The sequence below is a fragment of the Dendropsophus ebraccatus genome, chromosome 12 (assembly GCF_027789765.1).
Source record: "Dendropsophus ebraccatus isolate aDenEbr1 chromosome 12, aDenEbr1.pat, whole genome shotgun sequence".
Taxonomy (NCBI): domain Eukaryota; kingdom Metazoa; phylum Chordata; class Amphibia; order Anura; family Hylidae; genus Dendropsophus; species Dendropsophus ebraccatus.
This window is the reverse complement of record NC_091465.1, coordinates 9,854,540-9,877,760: the sequence shown is the minus strand read 5'-3', so window position 1 is coordinate 9,877,760 and position 23,221 is coordinate 9,854,540. Positions and strand designations below refer to the sequence as shown.

Below are 23,221 nucleotides of genomic sequence, written 5' to 3'. Positions count from 1 at the left end.
ACACCACTTCCTGCAGGACATAAAGCAGCTGATAAGTATGGGTAGACAAGATTTTTAAATGGAAGTAAGTTAAAACACCAGTTTATTTGAAAGAACTCCTGACACCCCCCACCAACAGTAGATGGAGGGGGCAGAAGAGTCATGTTGGATTTTAGCATTTTTTTGGGCCTTTTGTTCTGGAGGAGACAAGCTGCTGCCAGGGGAGTCTGGAGGAGACAAGCCACTGCCAGGGGAGTCTGGAGGAGACAAGCCACTGCCAGGGGAGTCTCTAGTCTCCCTGCTAGGCTGCCATATAAGCAGTTTGGGATGATGTGTTTTTTTGTTTTTGTTTTTTATCCTACAGTTTCACGTCAGTATTATCGTCATTTACAAAAAGTTTTGACTTTGACATGTCATAGAGATGTATGAAAAGTTTTGATTTATCAGGGTCTAGATGATGAAACCCCTATGGATTGCCAGAATGAGGGGGTTCGCTCACCCAAGCATTTATAGTAGTGTTGAGTGAGCATGCTGAAGGCTCGGGTTTGAATGCTTGGCTTTTGACTCTGGCTGAACCCGTGACCCTAGAGACAAGAGTTTGGGTTCAGCTTTCTGCATTCTCACTCAATCCTATTTTCTACATTCTTCGTTACCAGCGCTACTGTGAACCAACCTCTTCATCTGTAGAAAATGCACAGCATCTCACTTTGTGACCTCCCATAGGACCCTCAGAATGAGTCTTGTGTCGTGTGCCGGCCCGATAAACTTTCCGGCTTCCTCCGGTGCAGCGCTTCTTACTGCAGCAGAGGACACACACCGCAGTCTCCAGGCCTCTGCATTATTCATCAGCCTCCGGCAGACACGTTATATGATTTGCGGTCGCTTCATATATTCCTCCATTTGCTTGCGCACACTATAAATAACACCAGCTCGGGATTCAGGATTTTACTCTTAACATCGCGGCAGGTTTACAACCTAAATAACCTAAATTTATGGCCGACAATTATCGGTGCTGGGAGTCTGTCATGTGTCCTGAGCGCCAGGTGTTAGTCCATAAAGTGAGAACTGCTGCTCCTTAAGGGGTTAACATCTCGGATCCGATCTTATATCGACTGCCCGTGTGATGTGGTATATGCCGGCACTATGTAAACAACAGATAAAAGAAATGATTACTCTGGTCTGCTCTCCTGACTTCTCCCTGCCAGGAGCCGCACCTTGGTGCAAATTACCCAGCAGGCATTTTTACTAGATCTCATATCTTTGCTGTTACAAAATGTTCCTGTAACCTTTAGAATACTGATCCCGGCCCCTCCACCCTGTGGCTCTCCAGCAATCTCGGAACTACAATTCCCAGCATGCCCTGACTGCTGCAGAGCTTTAGTGCATTTTAGTGATTAAGCTTTGGCTGTCCGAGCATGATGGGAATTGTGGTTCTGTAACAGTTGGAGGGCCTGAGTTTGACACCTGTGTTTTAGGAAATGTGTGGATCATCTTCAGTAGGCAGACTTGTACCTGCAGCCTATCTCCTGCACAGAGCACAAGCTAAGCTCCACCCCCCTCTTCATGTGTTCTGTCCTGGTCTGTTATCCCCAGTCCGATAGAGTGTCACTGGGGCAGCAGTGTGTGTAATCATCTGCCACTTTATTCAGTCATGACACCCGATCAGAGGATCCCCTGTGGTTGAGCACCCTCAGAGTCACACTCGTGATGGGCCAGGAAGCTCACATATGGGGGGTTATTTGTTACATTTTTAGTTTACCCACCTTGTGGACGTGTAGAGAATAGGTAGTATTTTATGGAGTAAGGCTGGGTCCATACTGACGTTTTTCATCAGTTTTTTTGTTAAAACAAAATGACAAACCTAAAAAAAATTAATTTATTTGTGTGCATCTGTTTTTCCACTGATTTCCATTTTAAAAAAGGATCAAAACAGACGCACAAAAATACATTCTTTTTTCATACATGTTGTGCAAAAAATGGATGAAAAAAACTGACTGCATAAAACGCAGTGTGAACCCAACCTAACAGAATGGTGTGTCTGTGTATGTCCGCAGATCCTTATGCTCTAATAGGGCTTATTCACATGTTGCCGGTTTGTTTTTTTTTCATTGTGGCTTTTAAAGTAATTTCCCCCATTCTTTCTTTCTTTCCTTTTCCTTCCTTCCATTAATATTTTATCCCAATAAACAAGACTCATCCATGTTTTGGGGCCTGAACCAAATTTCCATCATAAAGCAGCGTATAGATAGGAAACTGCCACATTACTGAGGTGCCGGGCACTTGGTTCTCTATTCCTCCTCTGTAAATCGATGGCATTGTTTTTTTTTTGGAGGAGCCTGTGACTCTGAGACGCAGTCCAGCGTTTCCCCACCGGTGATAAAACTACAACTCCCAGCATGCGCTTAGTGCAAGGAGCTTTCCAGCTTCTGCAAAACTACAACACTTATAATGCCTTCGGCTGTCAGGGCATGAAGGGAATTGCAGTCTTGCACCAGCTGGAGGCCACACGTTGGGCGCCGCTGCCCTTAGAGGGTGTCATTAACCAGCTTAATGTTTTATTCTTTGCAGTCATTAGATTTTATCTCCTACTGTTCTTCTCCCCTAATTGCACATCCGTTCTGACCTTCCCGGCCGGCGTGGAGCCACCGTTTATCCCGCCGAGGCTTTCTCAGGCCTAATTGATATAAATCTCTTCTGTATTTTAAAGCAGCAATTTTCCCCACTTGACTTGAAGTATAATTTTTTTATTTTTATTTCAAAAGGGAAATCCTCATGTCCTTCTAGATGATTTTTTCTTTTTAGTGTAACTAATATTAATAGGCCTTGAAATAAAGAAAAGTGACGCTGAGTGTATAATCCCAAGTTGATCGTAGAAGGTCTATTGTATATACCGATTTGATGAATATATATACATACCATCATCCATGATTTCTGGAGCTCGATGTGGGGCCACTTATTAGACCTATAGTGTATAACAGGCACCCCCTTTGCCACTTTATAGTATTTAGTCACCCCCTGTGCCCCTATATAGTAGTTAGCCCCCCTCTGTGCATATAGTAGTTAGGCATCTCTGTGCAGGTAGTATCCCCCTTGTAGGTAATATCCCCTGGTAGTTAGCACCCCCCATGTTCTTCATTGGTTTAGCTAGGGTTTCCTGTCTATTTTATGTCTGGTTACCCAGGCTCAAGAGGTAAAAGTTTATAAAACTTGTTAACACTTGTCACCATAACAGTGACAGCTGGGGTAGACTTATTTGATATAGTTGTATAGTTGTCACCTTCTATTGCTTTTATTGCATAAAAAGTCTATAAAACTTTTTTTTTTTTTTTTTTTGCCACCTTGCTTCTTAGAGGGGTCGATCCCTCTGCTGAAAACCCCCAGTGATCAGCTCCCGTGGAACCTTGCAGTAAAATGGTTTCCCAACAGCACCACCACAGGAAAAATGAAGAATTACACAATGTCGATTCATATCAGTTGTAACACTGGACTGACCTTGCAGAAAGATGCTTATTATTATTATTATTATTTATTTATAAAGCGCCCTTAATTCCAGAGCGCTATACAATAGATAGGCAACAGGCAGGAACAATACAAGGTCAGAAAACATTACATGAAGGCAAAAGACAGACTGGTACATGGGGGAAGAGGACGCTGCCCGCCAGGGCTCACAATCTATAGGGTATAGGGAGAGAAACAGGAGGTAAAGTGCAGCCATTCAAGTGTGATGCAGAGTTATTGTAGGTTGTAGCCTAGTTTGAAGAGATGGGTTTTCAGGTTACTTTTGAAGGACTTGATGGTGGATGAGAGACGGATGTGTCGGGGTAGCGAGTTCCAGAGTATGGGGGAGGCTCGGGCAAAGTCTTGGAAGCGGTTGTGCGAGGTACAAACAAGGGGGGGGGAGCACAAAAGGAGGTCACTGGAGGATCGAAGGTTGCGTGAGGGACGGTAGCGGGATATCAGGTCAAAGATGTACGGAGGGGACAGGTTGTGAATGGCCTTGTATGTCATGGTCAACAATTTAAAGTGAATACGTTGGGCAATGGGGAGCCAGTGGAGGGATTGGCAGAGGGGAGAGGCTGAGGCAAAGCGAGGGGAAAGGTGGATTAGTCAGGCAGCAGTGTTAAGGATAGACTGGAGGGGATCAAGGGAGTTAGATGGAAGGCCAGAGAGGAGGATGTTACAGTAGTCCAAGCTGGAGATAATGAGAGCATGTACCAGCAGTTTGGTGGAGTCAAGGGTGAGGAAAGAGCGGATTCTGGAAATGTTTTTGAGGTGAAGGCGGCAGGAGGTGGTCAGGGCCTGAATATGTGGTTTAAAGGACAGGGCAGAGTTAAAGGTGACCCCAAGGCAGCGGACTTGGGGGACAGGGGACAGAGTGCAGCCATTGATAGTGATTGACAGATTAGAAGGCGGGGTGAAGCGAGATGGGGGAAAGATGATAAGTTCTGTTTTGTCCATGTTGAGTTTTAGAAAGCGGGAGGAGAAGAAGGAGGATATGGCCGATAGACACTCTGGAATCCTGGATAGCAAAGAGGTGACATCGGGACCAGAGAGGTAGATCTCAGTGTCATCGGCATAAAGATGGTACCTGAAGCCATGGGATTCTATGATATGTCCCAGGCCAGAGGTGTAGATGGAGAAGAGAAGAGGCCCAAGTACAGAGCCTTGGGGAACACCAACAGTAAGGGGACGAGAAGAGGAGGTGGTGTGAGAATGGGAGACACTAAAAGTGCGGTTGGAGAGGTAAGAGGAGATCCAGGAGAGAGCTAGGCTAGTGACACCAAGGGATGAGAGGAGAAAATAGTCAACTGTGTCGAAGGCAGAAGATAGGTCAAGGAGAAGGAGCACAGAATATTGGCGCGAGGTTTTGGCAGTCAGCAGGTCATTAGCCACTTTGGTGAGGGCGGTTTCTGTGGAGTGGTGGGGGCGGAAGCCAGATTGCAGGGAGTCAAAAAGCGAGTTGGATAAAAAATGGGAGGAAAGTTCATGGTAGACATGTTGTTCCAGGAGTTTTGAGGCAGAGAGATGGGGCGGTAGCTGGATAAGGAGGTAGGGTCAAGGGATGGCTTTTTGAGGATGGGTGTGATGGTTGCATGTTTGTATAAAGATGGGAAGACGCCAGAAGTTAGTGATAGATTGAAGAGATGTGTTAGTGCTGGGACAAGTGCTGAGGAGAGGTTGGGGATAAGGTGGGATGGAATTGGGTCAAGTGCGCAGGTGGTGAGGTGCGATGTGGAGAGTAGTTTGGAGAGATGTTCTTCTGTGATGGTGAAGAGGTGAGTTAAGGCCCTATTCCACGGAACGATTATCGTTCGTATTCGGCCGATATCGGCCGCTACGGACGATAATCGTCCGGTGGAATAGAGTGCAGCGATCAGCCGACATCGTTCATGTCGGCTGATCGTTGCAGTCGCTTGTTTTTCAACATGTTGAAAAACAAGCGACTGATATAGCAGCGATCTGCTGCCGTCGCTCCGTTGAATAGGAGCATCGGCAGCAGACGCTGCTATATCCTATGGGCTGCCCGGACGATCAGCGATCACCGGGGCAGCCCCCCCGCAGCTCCCCGCCGCCCCCTCCCGCATTCACCCGCTCGCTGCAGCCGCGTTGAATAGCTGCGGCAGTGAGCGGGGAACGAGGAGCAAACGAGCGCTGAGAGCACTCGTTTGCTCCTCTAAACGACCTGTGGAATAGGGGCATTAGTGGGGACGGGCAGTAGACAGGCATGAGGGGGGGCTGAGGGGACTGTGAGGTGAAGCTTACGCTGATGTCATTTTTCTTCTTGAAGAATGTGGCGAAGTCCTCAGAAGAGATGAGAGATGTGGGGGGCGGAGAAGAGAGTTGAAGGTGTTAAACAGTTTCCTAGGGTTGTGAGATAAGGAAGATATGAGGGAAGAAAAGTAGTCCTGTTTAGCAGAGGTGAAGGCAGATTTGAACTCAAGGAGTGCTCGCCTGTATGTTTGGAAGTGTTCCTCAGAGTCTGTCTTCTTCCAGCGCCGCTCAGCAGCTCTGGACACTCGCCGTAGTTGTTTGGTTAGGTCGGTGTGCCAAGGCTGTCTGTTCGTGCTTCGTGTTCTGCTTAGAGATAGGAATATGCCTATCCTTTAAAGTTTCCTTTAAAGGGAATGTCTCATTAGAAAATGACTTGTTGTATAAATAATATTTTTATGTTAAACATATTTTTTATGAATATTTGGTAAAATCTTTTTAAATTTTCCATTTTCTATCAATATTATAAAATAATTCTGAGATCTTGCAGTTCTCGTTCTCACCACTGGGGCTAAAACTGAGCTTAGACTTCCTGTTGTATCCGTGGTGATGAGAGGAGGCTGCTGTAAAGTGATTTGTACAGCATTGCATGTGACACCAGTAGATAGAGGAGACAATAGCAGCTTCCTGTGGAATGACCTCTTCGCAGGTCACAGAGCGTGCTCAGTAATGTCTCACATTCATCCCAAGGGGACAGAGTCTGCCTATTGTCGTCTATGTCCATGAGGCTTGCTGTAAAGCATGTCACTAAATGCTGTTAAAAACAGTCCAGGAAATATGGCCGCCCCTATAACACTGTACAAATAGTTAAATAAAGAAATTACAGTCAGGAAATAGAAACAGATTAGAATAAAAGTTCATGTTATAGTATCTGACTCTCATCAGTAAAAGAAAATTTAGGGGACACATTCCCTTTAAAAGAGAACTCTGGATATATGTTTCCTTAAAGGAGACCATACACTTTAGATTGCTGTGGACTGACATCTATTCCTCCTAATCCCTGCTGTGTTAATAGTAGGGATCACCATGTATTAAATAGCTCTTCTGCTTTCTGTAGGCCCGGAGGTATATAGCTGTGGAAATAGGATATCATCTCCTCTTATCTTTGCCGTTGCGCTTCGGGTACAGATTAGGAGACGACGTAGCTCTACAAACATGTTGAAGCATTCGTTTCTGCACAATGGTATCTTTCTATTCCGACTGAAGGAAACCAGGTGTCTGGTAGCTCCTCAAGCTGTTGGTTTACCTCGGATGTCGCCTACTGTGTCCTAACGGCTTAAGAATCTGTACAGGATTTGCTGCAGGATATGTAGCGTACAAGATCTCCATGTTTAATGTGTAAAAATTATAGGAGGATCGATGCGTTCCTCTATGTACCTGCAGCCTATATCTGAGAGGAGAGGAGAAGGGGGGGGTGATGCTGCAAATGATAGAAGTATTACTCATGAGGCTGGGATAACATATTAGAATATTGTACGGGTAAATGTTTCCTCTATGGCGGGCTTTGTAGTAATATGATGCAGAGGGGTGTTTTCTTTATAGGGTTAGGGGATGGCGGTGGGTTGTGTGTTCGCTCACAGGTTCTCTTAAAGGGGTTGTTCACCTTTTTTTTTTTTTTTTATTTTAATTTTCAATCAACTGGTGCCAGAAAGTGCTAGAGATTTGTAATTTACTTCTGTTGAAAATCTCCAGTCTCCCAGTACTTATCAGCTGCTGCATGTCCTGCAGGAAATGGTGTATTCTCTCCAGTCTGACACAGTGCTCTCTGCTGCCACCTCTGTCCATGGCAGGAACTGTCCAGAGCAGGAGAGGTTTTCTGCTGCTCTGGACAGTTCCTGACATGGACAGATGTGGCAGCAGAGAGCACTGTCGAGACTGGAGAGAATACACCACTTTCTGCAGGACATACAGAAGATGATAAGTACTGGAAGACTTGATATTTTCTAATAAAAGTAAATTACAAATCTTTGGCACTTTCTGGCACCAGTTGATTTGAAATTAGTTTTTTTGGTGAAATACCCCTTTAACTTCTATAGTCTGTCCTTTTAGCTTCACGAATCCCACCATCTATTTGTTATCTCACCGTTCCAGAGATCGGCCCTTTGTGCGGCGGTCATGATGCTCCACTAGAGAACTGAAGTCATTTATATGGGAGTAGCAAACGGCGTGGATGGAGCCGCCGCCACTGTGGCTTCCATGCTACAGGAACACAATTTGTGTTTATGTTAAGGTTTGATGGAAAGCTGACGGCGGGTGCTTGATGGGTGAGAGGCGGTAATGTGCACCTGTGTTTATCGCAGTACCCGGCGTCAGCGGATCTAATTATAGGAGGGAGATCGCGCTTCTCATCAACAGCGCAAAACTAATATCAGGGAAGATTACTAGTTTACTTGTACGAGGAGAAAAATATATAGACGGCGGAGACGTGGGATTATTGTTTCTGCAAATATGACGGCTATTACGGGTTGTGTGATGGAAGCAGCAATAACTGGGGAGTAGGGGATCAGTCGCATCATACTAGACTGCTCAGATGGTGGAAAATACTTGCATGATGACCCCCAGTGACCTATCCATAGGGGTCAGGAGATACTCCATCATATTTGGTTTACTGCAGAAGGATATGCAAGTGTGTCCTGTGGAGTAAGAGATCTTCAAGGGTACCGTGCATTCACAGGCATTGGCAGAATTGATCCCTGACAGGTCAGGAGGTTATCACATAATAGGGGTGATTGGACCAATGAAGAAACACTGATAATCCGCATGGCTGTAGATAAAGGCTTCAGTCTTTGGGGCCCTATTATTTTCGTTCCACAAATCGTTAGATCGTTCGGATTTGAACGATAATCGCTTAGTGTAATAGTAGACAACGATGAAACGACCAACGACAAATTGTTAGTCTATTGATAACATTTTGACCTATTTTTATTGTTGATCGTACACAAATCGTTCACATGGAATAAGATGTCATTCAGTCGTTCGCAGTAGCAGAGAATGCAATGACAAGATGACGGCAAGAATGATCCTAAGTTCGCCATAGCAGCCGTTTGAGATTGTTTATCATTGATTCGTGTAATGGTGCGTTTACACAGAGAGATTTATCTGACAGATTTTTGAAGCCAAAACCAGGAACAGACTATAAACAGAGAACAGGTCATAAAGGAAAGACTAAGATTACTCCTCTTTTCAAATCCATTCCTGGCTTTGGCTTTAAAAATCTGTCAGATAAATCTGTCTGTGTAAACGCACCATAATAGTACCCTAAAGCACACGTTTGACACTCAGGCCCTCCAGCTGCTGCAAAACTACAATTTCCTAATTTTCCAAAGCTAAAGCTTTGGCTGTCCGAGCATGATGGGAATTTTAGTTTTATAACAGCTGGAGAGCCTGATTTTGACACCTGTGATCTAAACAAACTCTTCACCCTCATACAGCAGCTGATAAGTATGGGAAGACTGTTGATTTTTAAGTACAGTGGTACCTTGGTTTAAGAGTAACTTGTATTGAGTGTGTTTTGCAAGAAGAGCTCACAGATTTTCAAAATTGTGACTTGGTGTAAGAGCATTGCTTTGGTTTAAGAGCTCCCTGTACTGGGTGGGAGGCGGAGAGGGGGAGGGGCATGGTCTGCATAGCGGGGTCTACAGCACTGTACTCTGACCCAGGAAGTCTCCTTTACCTTCCAAATCATAGCAGATCCAGGGGATAGAATCAGGGGACAGGACTGTGGAGGTAATCTCTTAGCATAGCTGTATCCCCTCTCTCCCTGGACAGAGAGCGCTGCTATACTGTGCTCACCCTATACCCTGCTCACTCCTTCCTGTAGTCTTTGTCAGCCCTTGTGTTTCCCATTCTCTCCATTCCTGCTATAATATGCCTGCACTTACACTCAGCTATACACATTGCTGCTATAATGTTCCTGCACTTACACTTATCCATTCACACTCCTGTATAGGAAAATTTCTGTCACTGTCCAGCTCTGTAATTCTCACTTCCTGATTGGTCCATGCTTAACACACCCCTTCCCCATTGCTGTCATGTGACCACACAGACCCTGCTTCTCTATTCTAGCCTGTTGTACTACACTACTGCGTTATGGGGATCTGCAGTTCCATCCTGTATCTACAAACTGCTGCTGTGTTACCAGGTTTATGCAGTTACTATACATTATACTCCACATGCTGATTGCTATACTGTACAGTAACTTATATATCACATATCCAGCTGCTGTGTTATCAGGGTTATACAGTTACTATACATTATACTCCACATGCTGATTGCTATACTGTACAGTAACTTATATATCACATATCCAGCTGCTATGTTATCAGGGTTATACAGTTACTATACATTATACTCCACATGCTGATTGCTATACTGTACAGTAACTTATATATCACATATCCAGCTGCTGTGTTATCAGGGTTATACAGTTACTATACATTATTCTCCACATGCTGCTATACTGTACAGTAACTTATATATCACATATCCAGCTGCTGTGTTATCAGGGTTATACAGTTACTATACATTATACTCCACATGCTGCTATACTATACAGTAACTTATAATATCACTTATTCAGCTTTCTAAATGTTTGTTTCATTTGTTTTACTTGTTATTCAGAATAAAAATATCATTATTTTTGGGGTGTGGACCAAATTGTCTGCATTTTAGTAATTTCTTATGGGAAACTTTTTGCTTTGGTTTAAGGTTACCTTCACACGTACCAGATTCGCAGCGAATTTCACGCTGTGAGTTTGCAGCGAAATCCGCTGCAAATCCGTGTTGTGTGAAGGTCTATGGGGTTACATATCTGCAGCGGAATTTTCATTTCACTGTGGATAAATAACCCGGCCCCTTTAACCGCCTGCAGCCCACGGCCTGGAGCATATATTACCTGCTCTGCACCGCGGCTGCATGTAAGGCTCCCGCCGGTCCCCATCAGCCAGTCAGTGCACAGCAGTACTGATTGGCTGATAGGAACCGATGGGAACCGGGAGGCTAACTGCAGCCGTGGCGCCACGCAGGTAATATATGCTCCGGGCCAGGGCTGCGGGGTTAAAGGGGCCGGGTTACATATCCAGAGTGAAATGAAAATTCCGCTGCAGATATGTAACCCCATAGACCTTCACTCTACATGGATTCGCAGTGGATTTCTCTGCAAACTCGCAGCGTGAAATCTGCTGCGAATCCGGTACGTGTGAAGGTAACCTATTTGCATTACAGATGCGGTCCCGGAACGAATTATGCTTGTAATCCAAGGCACCACTAAATTACAAATCTGTATAACCAGTTGATTTAAAAAGAAAAAAAGAGATTTTCGCCAGAGAACCCCTTTAAAGTAACACTTTTTCCATTATGACCTTCATACTTTATTTTTATAATAAGTCATGGTGCTTGTTCCAGTAAAAAGTGATCTTTTATCATCTGTGGATTGTGCTACCTGGGCGGGGCTTCACGGCTGAAGTGCCACTTAGCCCCGTCCACATCGCCATTGTAGGCCCCACCCCTGTGACGTCATTGCCACATAGACCTTTAGGCTGGCCTGTTCCAATAGGCTTTGAGTGGGTGGGGCCTATGCACCGATGTCATGGGGGGGCTATGTGATGATGTGGGCGGGTCTAAGTGATGCTTCAGCCGTGAAGCCCCGCCCAGGTAGCACAAACTGCAGATGATAAAAGATCACTTTTTACTGGAACAAGCACCATGAGGTATGATAGAAAATAAGGTATGAAAACTGCTAACTTTACTCTTTACACCTGTGTAGAGAAGTCAGAATGCTAAAAGGGGGGAACATTGTCACTTTAAGCTTTCTTTCTTTATGTGATATATATATATATATATATATATATATATATATATATATAATGCTCTTTACTTGGTGTCTGACTTGTTTCCTCTTGCCTTTACTTTTTAGTTAATAAACACAAGCCATGGATCGAGACCACGTATCACGGAATAGTAACAGAAAACGACAATGCGGTTCTGCTGGACCCTCCTCTCATAGCACTAGACAAAGACGCTCCCCTCCGTTACGCAGGTACGAGTCCGGTCTCATGTCATTTCCAACACGCAGCTTTCCTCCAGCCCTGCGGGAAGTTGTACTTGGTTTTGCATTCAGTCGCCATTTCCATTAAATGGCCAGAAGGCTTTATCCGCTGTGATTTCTGACTTTGCTGTTGCATAACGTGCCACGTGCATCGGGGAAAGTCAGAACGTTTGATGCAGGACTCTGCTAAGTGGCGATGATGGGGCTTGGCGTTTGGCCTGGCGTACCATCCACACACATCAGCTCCTTGGCTCCTGTGCCCCCTCCAGTACAACAGCGATCACGTTGGGCTGCTGGAGTGTTCTGCTTCGCTGGCTTCATAGCCCCTGGGCTTGTGAGGCCTCCCTGCCAGACAGCACCACGCCACTGAGCATGGAAGCAGTTTCCCGATTGTTCCACTCCGTTTGTTAGCAAATTGTTCATAAAATCTTATTTGGATTCTTTCCTCATTCCTACATGTCCTGTGGTAGCCGCCTGCCATTTCTGAGGGTTTGCATTGTATTATCGTATTGATAAAATGATCGGTTAACATAGATTGTTAATCCTGTTACTGTCAATTATTACTATGTGACCCCATTTATTGCTAATTTAAAGGGTTAATTCTTATTTGGAACGGAGGGGGCAAAATAGTTGCCCCCCCCTGGAAATTTATGGTGCGTTATGTTTTTAAATCAGGAATGAGGAACCTTTGCTGGATGCAAAACTACAATTCCCATCATGCCTGGACAGCCAAAGTTAAAGCTTTTTCTGCCCAGGCATGATGGGAATTGTATTTCTGCAACAGCTAGATTGCCAAAGGTTCCCCATCTCTCGTTTAGGGTATGCTTTTGTGTGTGCATTAAGTAGATTTAAGGAACATGTTAAACCAGTTCAGTCTTAGATAAGTTAAAAAACTACAACTCCCAGCATGCACGTATATTCAAAACTCGGAAGATGCTGGGAGGTGTCGTTTTGCGACAGCTGTTGAAGTACACTGCTCTCTTGTTGCCAGACTGCTACTCCCATCATTCCCTGAGAGATGGACTATCAGAACATGCTGAGAGTTGTGGTTTTGCAACAGATAGACAGCTACAGGTTAAAGAACACTGCCCTAGATCAGTGATTCCTAATGCAGGGATCCCCTGCTGTTGCAAAACTATAATTCCATGCACCAAGAGTATTTGGAGACTGCTCTGTTGTTGCAAAACTACAAGTCCCATCATGCCTTGTGGTTTTGCCACAGCTGAAGAGGCACTTATTAGAAATGACTGCATGCTATTAATGTTTCAGCCCACTGACAGCAAGCTGAGCTCTTGAAATGGATAGAGATCTCTACTTGCTGTCATTGCGCTGAAACTTTTGTCTAAAGTAGAGATTAGGAACCTGCAGTCCTCCAGCTGTTGCAAAACTACAATTCCCATAATGCCTGGGCAGCCAGAACTAAAGTTTTTTCTGTCCAGACATGATGACAATTGTAGTTTTGCAACAGCTGGCGGGCTGAAGGTTTCCCATCCCATGATTAACAACCTGTGGCCCTCTGGCGATTGTAAAACTACATCTCCCAGCATGCCCTAGCTGCATTTTAAGACTGCTTTATAATTGCAACGGGCTGTCAGGACATGATGGGACTTTACTAGTTTAGTAAAATCTGGAGAGACACAGATAAGGAATCACGGGTTTAGGTAAATGACAGCAAGCAGAGTTCTTGAAAATGCTGAGAAACATAAAGTATATTTATAAGCTCCACAGTCAATGATTCAGCTCGGGGTGTCAGCCAAACAAGAGACATTAACACTGTCATATCTGGTTAAAAAACTCTTTATTTAGATGGTGTTAGATGACCGTAGCGGATATTCCTGAGCGATTCCTGCTAACAGATGCCCAGTATGGATTTCTGCTCCATAGAAATGCATGACGCCGGCACAGACCACATTCCCAAAGCGTTGAATCAGCAGGCCCTTTCATGTCACCCTAGTAAACAATATGGCCTTGTTCTGTCCCTCCCCCCGCAGAACAAATAGCCCGGCTTTGTCCGGCCGTCTCCAGTAGGTGTTTGTGTGGAGTGTAAATTGCGAGAAGCCCATTAACTACGGCTGAAGTGATTCTATGCTGGATCCAATGGCACAGACGTGTTAATCTGCTTAGCCGTCTCTGCGCACATTGGACACGTCTGTGCGGCCTGTATACTTGTCCTGTCAGAGGATCAGGCCGCTGTATGGGAATGGAGGACAAGGCCTGCACTCTATCTGCCGATAGACGCTGTGTACACAGCTGCTGTTTGTGACGTTTTCACCACTTGCTTGTCCAGAACTTGTTTGTTTTTGGTTATTTATAAAGCGCCAACATATGCCAGAGTGTTATATATATGATGAATAAGGCCTTATGTACATAACTGTGTGAAGTTGGTCATAGCATTTGGCTGGGAGCTGTCCATCCCAGCTACCCTCATACATGTGCATGCTCAGCTTGGTCGAGCATGCATGTAGTCTGGAGATGATTGGGGACAAAGCTGCTGCCGCACTCCTCCAGAAAATGTTAAAAGTAAGTCTGGCTGATATAACGATAAAATAGCCTTACTTGCCCCCCCCCATACTTCACAGCTGCTGTTCGACTGTTCCTGGTTCTAGCTGCTGCCTCCTGTGATGCGCTTTTGCACGGTTATTTCCCAAACAGCCAATCAGAGGAGGCTAATTGGCTAATCTGACATTTCCTGCAGGGACAGCGTATCACAGGAAACAGCAGGGACTGGCCTCTGCATGGGATCAGGGCAGGTGAGTATGGCTTCTTTTTTCTGGGTCTGAAATCCCCCCTTTTTCCTCTGCCTGTGCCCCCTGTTGGGACTACCTGTCACACATACATCTCCCCTGTTAATATGGTGCTGTACTTGGGGCTGCTCTGACCGCTGGCTGATATTGTCCTTGGCTGCAATGTGGCTCTCTGTACAGAACCCTTCATGTGCAAAAGTGTTACGTATCTGTGTGGAGTGTGAACAGAATCTGAAGTAGCCATAAGAAGCAAAGCAAAGAACATGAGTGTCCATGCAGAGCTGGCGGAGTCTGGCCGATTCCCACAGTGTAATGAATTCACAGGCTTTCTGGTCCATAACTGAGTCCTTACCCCCCGCCCCTGTGTGCCCTCAGCCCATGCTGCTGCCGTGACTAGAGGAGTGAGATTGATGGACTGTCTGCAGCACACGGGGAAGTCATGTGGAGTCCTGACTAGAGGCTGGAAGTCAGAATGTGAGGGGAATACGCAGTGTAATGGCTGCTCCAAGAGGGCCTGTACAGAGGTCTATCTATGTGTCCTTCTCTTGTATCAGCGCCCATCATGTTCTTCTCTTGTGACAGCGCCCATCAGGTCTCTCTCTTGTATCAGCGCCCATCAGGTCTCTCTCTTGTATCAGCGCCCATCAGGTCTCTCTCTTGTATCAGCGCCCATCAGGTCCTCCCCTTGTAGCAGCGCCCATCATGTCCTTCTCTTGTATCAGCGCCCATCATGTCCTTCTCTTGTATCAGCGTCCATCATATCCTTCTCTTGTATCAGCGCCCATCAGGTCCTCCCCTTGTATCAGCGCCCATCAGGTCCTCCCCTTGTATCAGCGCCCATCAGGTCCTTCCCTTGTATCAGAGCCCATCAGGTCCTTTTCTTGTATCAGCGCCCATCATGTCCTTCTCTTGTATCAGCGCCCATCATGTCCTTCTCTTCTATCAGCGCCCATCATATCCTTCTCTTGTATCAGCGCCCATCAGGTCCTCCCCTTGTATCAGCGCCCATCAGGTCCTCCCCTTGTATCAGCGCCCATCATGTCCTTCTCTTGTATCAGCGCCCATCATGTCCTTCTCTTGTATCAGCGCCCATCATATCCTTCTCTTGTATCAGCGCCCATCAGGTCCTCCCCTTGTATCGGCGCCCATCAGGTCCTCCCCTTGTATCAGAGCCCATCAGGTCCTTTTCTTGTATCAGCGCCCATCATGTCCTTCTCTTGTATCAGCGCCCAAAAAGCAAAAAAGTACTATAGCACTCCTCCTTAAAGACTATTCAGTCTAAAAATAATGAAAAAACTTTGCAAAAATAAAGATGCAACAGTTACCAACCCCGGTGTCCAGGCAGGGTCAAAAACAGTCCAAGTATCAGAAGGGTAACAGCATCTCACAAGGCGGAGGTAGATAAAAAGCAAGTTGTTTTATTCCAGCATGGCACAGATACAACGTTTCAACCGCAATGGTCTTTTTCAAGTATACAAGGACATGAACACGTCACAGTATATAAAGCAGTTCCAGCCAATAGACAGAGTAGTATCTTCACTCTAGTTAAAACTATTAACCCTTAACACCCATCGTGATATATATTACAAATACTTGTTTTATTAGAACATACAAAAAGAAGTGTTTCACAGGTTAAAAACACATATTAAAAGACCCACCTCCCTCCAGCTGAGATCACCAAAAGGAGCGAGGAAGGAGCGCGTCACGCGTGGATGTCGGCGTCCCGCTGCATCCACTGCGCATGCGTTGTTACGCACCAATCACTGCGCCGTGGGCGTCAACTCAAGCGGTCAGCTGACCGCTGTCATAGCGACCACCGACGCTAAACTAACAAGACATCAGCAAGCCCTATGTAAGTCCATTCATCATCCGATACGATGCCGTATACATTTAGATGTCATCTAATAGCATCAGGGAAGGCTGAATTCTTCATCCGGACACCTGCTTGTGAAATGTACCTTCGGATACAACGGATCTCCATCAGCAGCATCCCTCAAGCAGCTGAAGGTCAGCATATACGGCAGAGTCCATTAATCTTAGCAGTCGCTGTGTGGTCGCACCAATCGGAACGTAGTTCAAATTTATTCATTCATCATCATACGGAGAGTTCTCTCACCATGGTTTCCGTGGCTTCGCCGCGCATTTCACACACAGTCTCCCATGTGTGTCCGCTACTCACTCATATCCTCGGATCCCATATCGCCGGTTTAGAGTCCACTCCAACTATCGGGTAAAATCCCAATTAGTATGCGAACATAGATGGCTTGACCTTGATCAAAACAGCGACTGGAAGGTGACGCTCTATCCATAAGCAAACACCCATTGAGGGGCAGATAAATATTTCTCTGCTGACCAAAGAAACGTCTTCGGTGTGAATTCCGGCATAACAGTGTCCCACCAGATTGTCCATATGCAAATGGGGATATTGCTGACATCTTGTATACTGAAATACTCCTCCTCATCATACATCCTTGAGTTGGTAAATCTCAGCCCGGGGTGGGTAATCTAAAACAAAAATAGTGCATTAGAAAATATATAATAAAAACATAAAAACAATCAATCATGAAAAAGTCATGTCCGTAAAAAGTTCCAATATATGGACCAGACGCATTACATACCCGGCAAGACTTTGTATTCTAAGTTCAATCCTTTTGGAGCTAATGTGCCCAAAAGGAAAATCCACTTCAGCTCCAGTTTTTTTAACCTAAGTTTCCTATCACCTCCTCTAATCAGTGGTGCAACACAATCTATTACACGAAATTGTAGCTGACTGATGGTATGTCTCACCTCTAGGAAGTGTTGGGGAACAGGTAACTCTGTTCTCCCTGACCGGATTGTACTTTTATGTTTCTGAATCCTCACCCTAATCTCATTAGTGGTCTCCCCCACATAGTATAAACCACAAGGGCAAGAAATTATATAGACTACATAGTCGGATCTGCAACTAAACCTCTGTTTAATTGTATATTTCTGCCCTGTGTGGGGGTGGTTAAATGTGTCACCTTTCAGCATGTTATTACAGCATGAACAGCTCAAACATGGGTAGCATCCCATTTTACTAGCACCTAATGTGGTTTGTCTCAAGCCTCTAGATATGCCAATATCTGATTTCACTATCATATCTTTAATGTTACGTGTGCGCTTGTATGACATCATGGGAGGATTTTTGAATTCCTCTACTTTGGGGCAGCCATTAGCGACAATACCCCAATTTTTTCTGAGGATATTGGCAATTCTGCCACTGAGTGGCCCAAAGGTAGAGATAAATGGAATACGTGTTTCATTTTTACGTATTTTGGATTTAAACAAATCCGATCTTGGCATATCCAAAGCCCTACTCTTGTGTTTCAGGACTAATTGTGGCGGATACCCCCTAGCGATAAATTTCTCGCACATGGAGCTCAATCTCTCATCCACCACCTCTTCCTGTCCAACAACTCGTCTCACCCTCAACATCTGACTCCATGGCAAAGACTCCAACATCCTTTTGGGATGGTTACTCTGGAAATGTAAAATGTTGTTCCTATCTGTGGGCTTTATATACAAATCAGACTCCAGTCTATCACCAACCTTAAAGATACGTGTATCCAAAAATTGGATTTCCACCTGTGAGGATACTAGAGTGAAACGTAAGTCATCATGTAGCGTATTCAAGTACTCACGGAAGTTACATAACTCCTCCTCTGTCCCCTCCCACACCAGAAAAATATCATCAATATACCGAAGCCAGCAACGGACATGTCTCCAGAAAGATGATACATACACGAACTCCTCCTCCAGGACCGCCATGTAGATGTTAGCGTACGTAGGGGCCACATTGGACCCCATGGCGGTCCCGCGGCGCTGCAAAAAGAATTCATCACCAAATGCAAAAATTTTTTTACGCAGGACGAACTCAAGCAGCGCCAGGAGGAAGTCCGTGTGTTCTGGAGGCATGTCCGTGCTGGCCAGTTTCTTCTGTACTGCGTTCAAACCCAAATCATGTGAAATCGACGTATATAGTGAGACTACGTCAAAAGACGCAAGTATGCATTGACCTGTAATGTGTAGAGTAGAAATTTTTGTTAGGAAGTCCGTTGTGTCTTTCACATAAGAATCTGTCTCTACAGCAAAATGTCTGAGTGCCCTATCAAGAAAGATAGCTACATTGGAGCAAACTGAGCCTCTTCCAGAAACGATCGGGCGTCCAATCGTTTGTGAATTTTTGGAAGCATATATATGACAGGTGTAGTAGGGTTGTCAACAAGTAGAAATTCATGTAGGTGTTCATCAATAATTCCCATCGACAACTCGTCGGATACCAGTTTACCCAATTCCCTCTGGAAATCAAAAATTGGGTTAAACTGTAATTTGGCATAAACCTCCTCATCATAAATTTGCCTATATACCTCTTGTTTATAGGCTTCTGTGCGCATCACCACCAAGGCCCCGCCTTTGTCGGCGGGCTTGATGGTGATGCGCCCATCCGTCATCAACTCATCCAGAGCTAGTTTTTCTGGTTTAGTGAGATTATGATTGATGACACCTCTACTTTCTTTCAATCTCAGCTGTTCAACCTCCCTAAGTACAATCTGTATAAATGCTTCCACACAATGATTGTTTACAGGAGGATAAAATTTACTCACATTAGTGAGGCCCATATCTTTCAAACACAGCATATTATCATGTTTTGTACTGGGTTGTTTTTTGGGTTGCTCAGAAAAAAATACTTTCAACTTAAGTCTACGAAAAAAATTATGCAAATCTAGGTCCAATCTAAACCAGTCCGTAGAATATATGGGGCAAAATGATAAACCTTTAGATAACAAATGCATTTGCTCATCAGTTAGGGAAACATCAGAAATATTTACCACTAGTGAGGTTTGTTCGATGGAGACTTGAGCTATGTCACTGGGTTGCGTTTCACCGTAGTGCGGGTTACTCTGTTGTTGTTGCTGTTGTTGTTCCCTCTTACGTTTCCTCCAGTGCTTACGCCCGCCTCGGCGTGTCCGCCCCCTGCATCTCTCATTGGGCCTCTGTCTAAAAAAGGTGCTGGATTTCTTCCTGTAGCTCCCTGTGCTGAGTCATCCGTAGAGTCAGATTCACCAGTAAATCCAAAGTCATGTTCCTTTCTTTGTTTAAAATTTTTTCCACGAGTTGTTTTGCGTCCTCTCGTTTTTTTCTTCCTGTCCTGTTGGAAATCAGCTGAAGATTGCCAGTTATATATTTGTCCATTGTCATAATCATCCATATCTCTGAACCATTTATTTTTCTTTGTTTCCTCAATGTCCAAGCCAAATTTTTTTATATTAGCTTCCACTTTATCAGACAACTGTGTCCACTGTTCAGTGGGAATCAATGTCTTGAGTTGTCTTTCAAAAGTCAAGATTTTAACTTTACTATTCTCTACCTCCGTCTGCAAACACTCCACATTAAGTAGCATGATGTCAAATGAAAACTTGTTACATATCTGTTCAAATCTTGTACAAAACTGTTGATTGTGAGGTAGTAGATTAGGTTTGACATGTGATCTCAAGCCCCTGGGAATACGTCTCACCTTGTAATACTCGGACAGGGTTGAAAGATGTAATTCCATTGATACCAAATGTCTCCTCTCATTCTCCCACTTTCTGCGTAATAGGTCCACCGTAGGGGTATATAGAAAGGCGCCATTGGGAATAGAACCCGCCATGATACGTCTTGCGTCATCATCCGTATATGAAAACGTGCCTGCTTGATCGGAGCCGCCATTCTCCGTTCCTAACGACATATTCAAAAAACTCCAGAAAAAATCTTTAGCAAGTAATAGAGGAAAAGATCAAAAAAATCATTCCCTTCCACTACCAAAAGGAAAAAATATATAGCATGGGGTGCACATTAGTTCGGACACACAATCATCCAAAAAGCAAAAAAGTACTATAGCACTCCTCCTTAAAGACTATCCAGTCTAAAAATAATGAAAAAACTTTGCAAAAATAAAGATGCAACAGTTACCAACCCCGGTGTCCAGGCAGGGTCAAAAACAGTCCAAGTATCAGAAGGGTAACAGCATCTCACAAGGCGGAGGTAGATAAAAAGCAAGTTGTTTTGCTGACCGCTTGAGTTGACGCCCACGGCGCAGTGATTGGTGCGTAACAACGCATGCGCAGTGGATGCAGCGGGACGCCGACATCCACGCGTGACGCGCTCCTTCCTCGCTCCTTTTGGTGATCTCAGCTGGAGGGAGGTGGGTCTTTTAATATGTGTTTTTAACCTGTGAAACACTTCTTTTTGTATGTTCTAATAAAACAAGTATTTGTAATATATATCACGATGGGTGTTAAGGGTTAATAGTTTTAACTAGAGTGAAGATACTACTCTGTCTATTGGCTGGAACTGCTTTATATACTGTGACGTGTTCATGTCCTTGTATACTTGAAAAAGACCATTGCGGTTGAAACGTTGTATCTGTGCCGTGCTGGAATAAAACAACTTGCTTTTTATCTACCTCCGCCTTGTGAGATGCTGTTACCCTTCTGATACTTGTATCAGCGCCCATCATGTCCTTCTCTTGTATCAGCGCCCATCATGTCCTTCTCTTGTATCAGCGCCCATCAGGTCCTCCCCTTGTATCAGCGCCCATCATATCCTTCTCTTGTATCAGCGCCCATCAGGTCCTCCCCTTGTATCAGAGCCCATCAGGTCCTTCTCTTGTATCAGCGCCCATCAGGTCCTTTTCTTGTATCAGCGCCCATCATGTCCTTCTCTTGTATCAGCGCCCATCATATCCTTCTCTTGTATCAGCGCCCATCAGGTCCTCCCCTTGTATCAGCGCCCATCATATCCTTCTCTTGTATCAGCGCCCATCAGGTCCTCCCCTTGTATCAGCGCCCATCATATCCTTCTCTTGTATCAGCGCCCATCAGGTCCTCCCCTTGTATCAGAGCCCATCAGGTCCTTCTCTTGTATCAGCGCCCATGAGGTCCTTTTCTTGTATCAGCGCCCATCATGTCCTTCTCTTGTATCAGCGCCCATCATGTCCTTCTCTTGTATCAGCGCCCATCATATCCTTCTCTTGTATCAGCGCCCATCAGGTCCTCCCCTTGTATCAGCGCCCATCATATCCTTCTCTTGTATCAGCGCCCATCAGGTCCTCCCCTTGTATCAGCGCCCATCAGGTCCTCCCCTTGTATCAGCACCCATCAGGTCTCTCTCTTGTATCAGCGCCCATCAGGTCCTTTTCTTGTATCAGCGCCCATCAGGTCCTTCTCTCGTATCCGGGTCCATCATGTCCTCCCTCCCAGCATTGCAGCATTGCTTCTCTTGTGTCAGGTGCATCATGTCCTCCCTCCAGCATTGCTTCTCTTGTATCAGGTGCATCATGTCCTCCCTCCAGCATTGCAGCATTGCTTCTCTTGTATCAGGTCCATCATGTCCTCCCTCCAGCATTGCTTCTCTTGTATCAGGTCCATCATGTCCTCCCTCCAGCATTGCTTCTCTTGTATCAGGTCCATCATGTCCTCCCTCCAGCATTGCTTCTCTTGTATCAGGGTCCATCATGTCCTCCCTCCCAGCATTGCTTCTCTTGTATCAGGGTCCATCATGTCCTCCTCCAGCATTGCTTCTCTTGTATCGGGGTCCATCATGTCCTCCTCCAGCATTGCAGCATTGCTTCTCTTGTATCAGGTTCATCATGTCCTCCCTCCAGCATTGCTTCTCTTGTATCAGGTCCATCATGTCCTCCCTCCCAGCATTGCTTCTCTTGTATCAGGTCCATCATGTCCTCCCTCCCAGCATTGCAGCATTGCTTCTCTTGTATCAGGTCCATCATGTCCTCCCTCCCAGCATTGCTTCTCTTGTATCAGGTCCATCATGTCCTCCCTCCCAGCATTGCTTCTCTTGTATCAGGTCCATCATGTCCTCCCTCAGCATTGCAGCATTGCTTCTCTTGTATCAGGTCCATCATGTCCTCCCTCCAGCATTGCAGCATTGCTTCTCTTGTATCAGGTCCATCATGTCCTCCCTCCCAGCATTGCTTCTCTTGTATCAGGTCCATCATGTCCTCCCTCCCAGCATTGCTTCTCTTGTATCAGGTCCATCATGTCCTCCCTCAGCATTGCAGCATTGCTTCTCTTGTATCAGGTCCATCATGTCCTCCCTCCAGCATTGCTTCTCTTGTATCAGGTCCATCATGTCCTCCCTCCAGCATTGCAGCATTGCTTCTCTTGTATCAGGTCCATCATGTCCTCCCTCCAGCATTGCAGCATTGCTTCTCTTGTATCAGGTCCATCATGTCCTCCCTCCCAGCATTGCTTCTCTTGTATCAGGTCCATCATGTCCTCCCTCCCAGCATTGCTTCTCTTGTATCAGGTCCATCATGTCCTCCCTCAGCATTGCAGCATTGCCTCTCTTGTATCAGGTCCATCATGTCCTCCCTCCAGCATTGCTTCTCTTGTATCAGGTCCATCATGTCCTCCCTCCAGCATTGCAGCATTGCTTCTCTTGTATCAGGTCCATCATGTCCTCCCTCAGCATTGCAGCATTGCTTCTCTTGTATCAGGGTCCATCATGTCCTCCCTCCAGCATTGCAGTATTGCATTTGGTGCATTTAGGTTTTGCCACAAAATCACCTGCTGGTGTCCACTTCTTGTATTGCGTCTTTTTTTTTAGCTAAATAAATGTGACTGGGACGAGCAGAGAGGTTGTGTTATGTTGGTGGGCGGCA

At 45.3% G+C, this 23,221-nt stretch overlaps 1 protein-coding gene across 4 annotated transcripts in view; it reads left to right on the top strand.

Moving 5' to 3' along the window:
- CLSTN1 (calsyntenin 1) overlaps positions 1–23,221 on the top strand; it is a 76,852-nt gene that overhangs the window by 13,051 nt on the left and 40,580 nt on the right. For all 4 annotated transcript variants that reach the window (XM_069949095.1, XM_069949096.1, XM_069949093.1 and 1 more), the window contains exon 2: positions 11,663–11,785. In XM_069949095.1, coding sequence (XP_069805196.1) covers positions 11,663–11,785 — 123 coding nt within the window. The remainder of the gene's footprint in view (positions 1–11,662; positions 11,786–23,221) is intronic.